We start from the raw sequence: 8,023 nt of genomic DNA, 5'->3' as shown, positions 1-8,023 counted from the left end.
GTCAGCCTTGCCCAGCTCTCCCCTCTTGTCCCTGCTGCTTGTAGCATCAGGGAGGACACTCTTCCCCCAGAAAACCCCACACTGTGCTGGAGGAACCTGCCTCTATTTTGCAGTAAGATTTCACAAAGACTCCCTCCCCCTTCTCCCCCCCGGATCCGGGCTCCTGCCCCGTCTCAGATGACATTTCCAAGCGAGRGCTGGCAGAGGGAGCACCAGTGCAGACTGGGCAGGCTGTGCTTTAGCCATGCCCTGTGTGCTGGTTACTGTCACACGCACAGGTCGTTCCTACTCTGCAGAGCTCTGCATCCTCTCATTCACTGTGACAAATCCTTGAAAACAAGACAGCTTGCTTTAGAACCTGGTGCTCAGAGAGAGATCTGGAGTTCAATTCAATGCACTAATTAGGGAATTTCTGTCGGCTTTTAAATTGCATGTTGCATTAGAATAATAATTTTTTCAACAGTTTTTWTTGAAAAGAAGACCTAAAGTGGATTCATCTTCTTTAAAGCATGAAGTAGGTAACAAAATTCACTGCTCAGAACATCATCTGCACAGCCATCTCTTATCAACACCTGTTCTGAGCCACTGCTACCTGCAAGTCACATTATAYAAATTCTGCTTTTGTCCCTCAACATTGTATATTGTATAATCCCCACAAGCCCCCTTTTGTGCTCTCCATCATTACATGCCCAAAGCACAAGACTGAAAATGTTGACTGCATTCCTTACATTATTCCTTACATATTACTGGATCCCATGGATAGTCTGTAAATTTATAGAGGTACTGTCACCCACACATGTCCCAGTACTAACAGTCACCTRTTTTTCCTCTCCTTGGTATAACGAAAACATCACCCCTCCCCGCAAAGAAAAAAAGTTATTAGCTTGATTTCAAGAAGAACACTAAGGCAGAAAAATCAGGTTCAATATTGGTAAGCAGCTAATCCATATTTTCATCTGTTTAGTCACATTATATATGGCTTTCTTATACCAGAGGAGATACTTGACATGTGCAACATTTTCTCTATTTAAAAATACCTTGCTTTTGGAAACCCTTCCCCGAGATTTTACAACTTGTAACATGAATATTCTAATAGTTACATTTAATATMATGTATTTACTTGAAGCATTTAACTCACCTGAAGAGTACTTTGATAAAACAAGGCATTAGGAGACAAGCTGAAACATCTTGAATTGGAGATGTAGACTGCCTCTTGTGAAACAGACAGGAGTCCTTCCGGATGGTGAGCGGGATTTCCAAAATTCTCTTGTTTCTTACTAGGACCAAGCTGAAAATCTAACAAYCCATCTACCCAGCATGGACATGACTTAAGAGAGAAAATTGCCTTCTCTCCTTTAACTTGCCCTCTGCACATGTGCCATGGACTGTTCCAGTGAAGGAGGTTGGCCTGTCAGACAAGTGTTTTTTTGAGACCAGCATTGCAAGGTACTTCTATCTACAGCTGTTCATTTCTACAATACGTGGCAGCAATTTCTGCTTTTTTAGATGCTGATCTACTGGCTACCATCCGGCCCTGCTGAAAAGGGACTAAAAAGGAAGGTTGCTATTTTCCAGATGTGTCTGCCCTTTGCATGACAAAACAGGAATTTAACTGGACGATCCTGTGTCAGGAAAATCAAAAGGATTTAAGCAATACCAGAAAAAAAATCCAACTAACACTCAAACAAATCCTGTACACTATTAAAAAAGTTGCAAGGGAATAATGAAGCAAATTAGCACTTGAAAAATAACTGCTGAAAAGCAGAGTGGGTTGAGTTCAGGCTGGGATTCTTTGTGGCTTTTCCTCCTCCCCACCCTTCCCCTCTACCCAGCCGTTTGTGATGAAATGTGATCAGTGACTCAGTCAGCAGGATCCTTTCACTTGTGTCACTCACAAGACTGAGAGGAAAATAATCTGGGAATCAATTTCCCGTCAAAACACCTGGCATTGGGAATCTGACACCTTGGCTGGAACTCAGCTCAGGTAATTTCCAAGAATAAGTATCAAACATGCAACAAACTAATCAGCATTAYTCTGCTGTCCTTTTAAAGAGAAGAATGAAGACAACTGAACTAATACTTGACTGGATACAACAACTSGCAGCATTATGGAATCACACCTGCAAAGGTTCCGATTCCCACACCTACCTTCGGGCACCTGATCCAAATCCTCAAACCAGTTCAACTTCACTCATTAKAGACAATGTAAAACCAGCAGGATACAAGAAATCAAAAGCAGCATCAATWTTTCAAGACAAGTTCAGGTATTAGATACCTAGACATTCAAAAGCAACATTCCAAAACACAATTACAACACTACCAAATACACAGTGGTCAAGTGAGATTTGGTGTGTTTCAAAATTCTTMAATTTATACTCTGTGTTGTGATGCTGTGGATTATATAGTGGATGAATAAATAAGGGAAATTTGTTTTACTTGAAAGCAATGCATTTTGTTATTAGAGCTTTTTACTATAACAACTTTTGTGCAGTACATCAATGAAACGCAGTATGCAGAAACATGAAAGCTTGCTGGAAAACACTGGAAGTTTTGATAGCTGAGTAGAAGTATCCATTATTTACGGCATTTTTACTGTCATGCTCCATGGCAACACAAGTCCCAGCTGAATTTCTACTCGACCCATTTCTGTTTTCTGGAAGATACCAGTSTAAGTGTAGTGACTGTGCTACCTCCACTTCTTGCAATCTATTGCCGGCTGTAAGACTCACTCACTCAAAATGAGTTATTATATCTTTTATATTTTTAAGTATAAACTGCACTGAACAAATCCATTCAAGTTAAGAACCTGACCTGGGTACACAAACAGTACAGGTAAGGAAAACACATTTTGTGCACATACCTGACAAAATTATCAGTGAAAGTTAACTGTGTTACRTAAGTCCAAACAGATATTCACATAGCACATTACTCAGCAGAAAGACTGACTGGAASCTATTCCTCTCTCTGAGAGCAGTTAAACATTGAAACAGAAGTTATGTTAAAGGAACTAGGCTTTATTATGTTAGATACTGAATAAACTCAGCTCTAAAARCTGTATCTGTGGAAACCTCAGACACCAGAGAGAGAATTGCAACTTCTCTGTTGTACACTTCAGGGCATTCCAGTCTGAGCCAGAAGACACTGGACAAACCAGCAACTGGGAAGTCATTCTGCAATGCAGGATTCCTTCTGCAGCACTGCCCAGGAGTTATGGGCACAGGCATCAAGCACTGGGCAAGTCAAGACAACACTACGTGTCTTCATCACAGCAGAACATGCAGAAGTGCTGGCAGCAGCTCCAATTCCTGCATGCAATCCTCAACACTTACTGAAAGCTGGCAAAAATTCACTCTTGGTCTACCCGTCCATTTCAATGTAGCAATGAAACTAGAGTTGTGCTTTTTCACTGCCAGAGCAAAAGCAAAGGGGCCTCAAGAAAGCCCATTCTATTCTAGGTCAGTTTGTATGCACACATATCACTTGCATCTTTCTTCCCAGCCTCATTCACAGACATTCAATAGGTCTGAATATCACTTTGTAAAACTCATCAATTTGCCCTCATCAACAAAATATCAAAGGGGAGGGAAATAGATCTATAAACAGATCAGATTCCATTTATGGGCTGCTGTAGCAGGGCTTTCTCTACAGAACAAGGCAGTCCAAGATTTACTACTTTCTATAGAGCATCGTGATGATTTCAGAAGTCCAAACAAATGCGAAGCCAAGGCTGAGTACGACCCAGCTCAGGTTCACTTTTAGCAGCCTTTTGCCAGAAACTGGTACATAACAACAAGAGCAACAACCATGAGGTGGGAAATGTGAACATGAAAGACAAAAACTTCATTCATAAATCAACAGTGACAAAAGATTGCTTCTGCAAAYCTTCATTATTGATACTCTATTCAATTTTCCTACTAATTAGTAATATTCCCAGAAATGTAACTAAGAAGCTTTAGCTAATACAGAGCATCAATGTGGGTCATATACAGAACCTTGTGCTGTCTGGTCCAGCAACTCATAAAGCCTGTAAGAGGTGCCTGTTCTTYCTCAGATTGTTTGTACTTCAGGAGACTGGTCAAGCTGTGTTTAAGCTGTAAAACCTTTGCTTGTTTTTAGTTTTGTTTTTTTTTATTCTTTATCCATTTAATTTCCTTTCCAACATAAATGCAGACTGTACATAGTATCTGAAAAACTATTACATCAAAGCAATATAGAGAAAGATTACAGTCATTCTAACAAGTACTTTTTTCCTTAAATATTGTAAAAATCTGTATCACTCTAACAAATGTCTCACAGGACCTCTCCCTGAAGAATGAGATGAGGCCTGCTTCTTAACAACTGCTTTCAGCTCAACAGGTTAAAGTAAAAATACCCCAGCAAAATATTTCACACATTTCAGTGTGCCTAAAATGTCGTTATCTTGAATTCTAGGCTCATTTTCCGGTATGTTCACATGTACTGCTGAAATTCAAGAACAAAGTATTTCAGATGCAATTCTTTCAAGTCCATTTAAATAAATGGTGCTCAACTCCAAAAATTAAACACGCTGTCAACAATCTGTACAAAGGTAAAGGTGAAAAATATATTCTGATTACAAAAGAATTTAACACCATCTGTACACCACAGATAATGCTTTTCATAAGATAGATTTATCACCATCCTCATTCACTCTGAGCTGTTATCTCCCAATTTTTAAAACATGTATTTTCTGTGTACTTATATACAATTACTGTACTTTATATTATTTCCTACTTGACTGTGAACAGTTCAGATATTATACAATGACTCAACTGAGATGAATGAGGGGAAGCTTATGCATGTTACTTTAATGAAAGATATTTCAGTTGTCTAGCTCCAAAAGAGCCAAGAAAGGTCAGTGATACAAGCACCAGCTTAGACTCTTTTGAACATAAATTCAGGCATTTTAATGTGTATCTCATTAAAGCTACATGAGTTTCCATGTAGGTTATTCATACATATTATGGCACTTGGACTTTCCTAACAGCTATTTAGTTACCTAGGACACCTAGGCTAAAAAAGAAAACATCTGCTAAAATTAACCATTTCTGAAAGAAAACACCTCTGTCCCAACTTTCAACCCCCTTAATTTTCCTGAAAGTTGCACCAAAATACAACTGTTGATATTTCACATTCTTTGAGTTAGTTGCCTTTGACAAGGATGTCACATTAACTTGTTAGTTTYGATCTCTAGTGTTTTGTGAACCCAAAGAAAGGCCCTTTTACCCATTCTCAACAAACCAAGTTGTGTCCTGCTCCTTTGTAATTACAATATGCAGTATAGATACTTGTGGATCCTTTCTTTTGTTGGACTAAAGTCTTAGCAGTAACTACACACTTTAAGAAGTCAGTCCAAATTTAATCCAAGGCAGTTTACACTGGCAGCTTTTTCTCCATGTAAGGCATTATTCTGACATCTACTGGCCTGGCATCCAACCATACATTGTAATACACTGCAGTTGTTATTAGAAAGGAGTATATATATTAATCCAAAGACATGAACAATTTCATAAACACAAATGACACACATTTAAAACAGGCCCATGTATTTTCATATAAATCTCACAACCTTACCAGTATCTTGGTAGGTTTCTATTGCTTTCTTAACTTATCTGAACTACTGTATATTATGAGGCTTTAATACAAGCAGCTTTGGGGAAGAAAGTTATATTTGGAAGGGAAAAAAAAGTTGTGACAAGTGAAAACAAAAAAAAAAATCCAAGAAGCTTTTTTAAAAAAAATCTTTACTTGTAAAATTAAGCAGCATGCTATTTTGTGATTTATATTTGAATTTGAAAAGACTAATTAGACCGAAATAAAGACAAAAACCTAAAAATGGCAAGTCTATAAATAATGAAAATTTTGATTTCACTAGACTTCAATGAAAAACATTTGGTAATTAAATACTTGCTACTGTTCATTACTTTGATGAACTTTATTAGAGTTAAAACTATAACAAAGTTCATCCTAAAACTTTTTGCAATGCAAAATTATTTTCACTCGAGGAGTGTCTCAAATTGAATGCTAAGAATTACAAGCAATCTTCAGGAGCCGACACTCACATTCATAAAACTTTATACATCTTTTGGAACTAAGATATTTATACTACTAAAATCAAACATGCATCACTTCCCATACATTCTGGTATCATGATTTATATTACATTATGTAACACCATTCTTCTAAACAGCAGCAGTTTATCATACGTTTGCTCCATTTTCTTTGGATTTCTGATCTTTATCTTCGTTCTTCACAATGTCCTTTAAAAGAAAAAAGGAAGAGGATGACAGGAATTGTACAAGTTGTATTTCTCACATGAACTGTAAAGCAGCATGAGACATAGATATCARTTGTTGTCAACTTGAAATACTATGTGAACTGGTATCTTACTCAGTTTAGTTATAACCAGTTCCAGGATATCTTCCTGAAAAACTGAGGGGTAGAAATGCTCTGGAGCTTATGTGGTTTGCTTCATACTCATTTTACTGAGATAYTCCCATATACTGAAATATTTGAATTCTGCCTTGAAAAAGAACTCCCCGCCAGTAAAACAGAGAAGCAGATTTGGACTGTTGGGGATGGACAAGATCAGGGCAGGAAAACATTCAGATGGTTTGAGATCTGCATTAATATTTATATATTTTTAAAAACACTGAAGTCAGGAACATATGTTGCAATTAAGAAAAAAACCTCATTTAATTCACTACCTTTAAATAATCAAACATTAAGCTTCTTCTCTGTACATGTTAAGATACTCATGCCCCAAATTCATGTCAAAATCATTTATATATTGAAGTTTTTGTTCCAATAATTTAGTCTACAGAATAAAAACAGTCTACAGTAGCCTACAGTAATAAAAAAGGGAATTAATAAATTCTAACCTGTTTGAGAACACTCTGTATTTCATCCATAACAGTAGCTAAATTTTTGATTGTCTTATTCAGCTGACCCTCAAACTGCAATTTTTTGTCATCYGAGGTCTTCAAATTTTCTTGCAGTTGGCCAAGGTCCTTTTTTACGTCTTTGAGCTCCGCAGACAGACTTTTGTTAGAATTCTCCAGCTGTAGTATAGTTTTTTCATCCTCATCTTAGGAAGGGAAGAAATGAAAACATCAAGTCACTTCCAATGCTGTGTACTTTGCATCTTAATATTCTACTTASGTGTAACACCACAAGTCTAACTTTTAAAGAACATTAAAAACTGCATTGAATTACCATTTAATAATACATAATTCTGACTACATTTGGAAGTCTTGCATTCAACCTGAATAAATTTAGATCACAACTATTACTCAAACTGATTTATCTACTTAAAAAGTCTCAGGGTCTTGCATCCCTGTAAGCACCACCTTCAGAGTAACGTCCCACCTGTTTTTTCTTCYAGTAGCTGCAGCTTTTGTTCAATCTCTGCCCGCACCCTTTCACTCTTCTCCAGCTTCTGCAGAAGGCTCCCAACATCCACCATGGCTCCATTGTACACAATGAGCCCAACGTTTTCCTCCATGGCTTTGGACTCCTGCTTCACAGTAGGYGATGGCAGCAGCAAGCGGTTTCCTGTATTGGATTAAGGAGCATCAGGAAATAATCAGAAAGTCATTCTCTACTGATCAACCTCAGAAACTTCTTCCAGGAACAAACAGAGATTCAAATTTGCTGGTCTATCCCTCATGTTTCCCTCCTTCCCCTTACCCCAATTCTACCCCCTGCCAAAAAAAAAGGATCCTCTTTCAGAAAATCGTTCTATACCTCTTTCCTGCAGAAACTTCTCTTCAAAAAAACCTCTGTTCTACTACCTACAGCTCTGATGCTCCTGACTTCAAAACTGATACTGAGAAATTAAATTCATCAATCTTAAACATTAACCTCTGTCCTCATTCCTGTTCCAAGATATAAAAATTTATCCCAGAGTTGCAAGAAGATGTGCTGGAAGCAAAAAACTCCTGCTACTTTTGAACTGACAAAGATTTACTTTTCCAAAATGGCTCAATTAGTTTCTGCAAGAAAT

The 8,023-nt window shown here is 37.6% G+C and overlaps 1 protein-coding gene across 4 annotated transcripts in view; it reads right to left on the bottom strand.

Annotated features, from left to right (window-relative positions):
* Positions 1-3,390: 3,390 nt before the first annotated feature.
* Positions 3,391-8,023, bottom strand: part of CCAR1 (cell division cycle and apoptosis regulator 1) — a 28,181-nt gene continuing 23,548 nt past the window's right edge. For all 4 annotated transcript variants that reach the window (XM_057377840.1, XM_057377844.1, XM_057377842.1 and 1 more), the window contains 3 exons: positions 7,387-7,572; positions 6,900-7,105; positions 3,391-6,278 (listed from right to left, as the gene is read on the bottom strand). In XM_057377840.1, coding sequence (XP_057233823.1) covers positions 6,219-6,278; positions 6,900-7,105; positions 7,387-7,572 — 452 coding nt within the window. In that variant the 3' untranslated portion in view covers positions 3,391-6,218. The remainder of the gene's footprint in view (positions 6,279-6,899; positions 7,106-7,386; positions 7,573-8,023) is intronic.

Source organism: Malurus melanocephalus, unplaced genomic scaffold, assembly GCF_030028575.1.
Source record: "Malurus melanocephalus ecotype Western Australia unplaced genomic scaffold, MMel_1.1 scaffold_327, whole genome shotgun sequence".
Taxonomy (NCBI): Eukaryota; Metazoa; Chordata; class Aves; order Passeriformes; family Maluridae; genus Malurus; species Malurus melanocephalus.
This window is presented reverse-complemented; position numbering and strand designations above follow the sequence as displayed.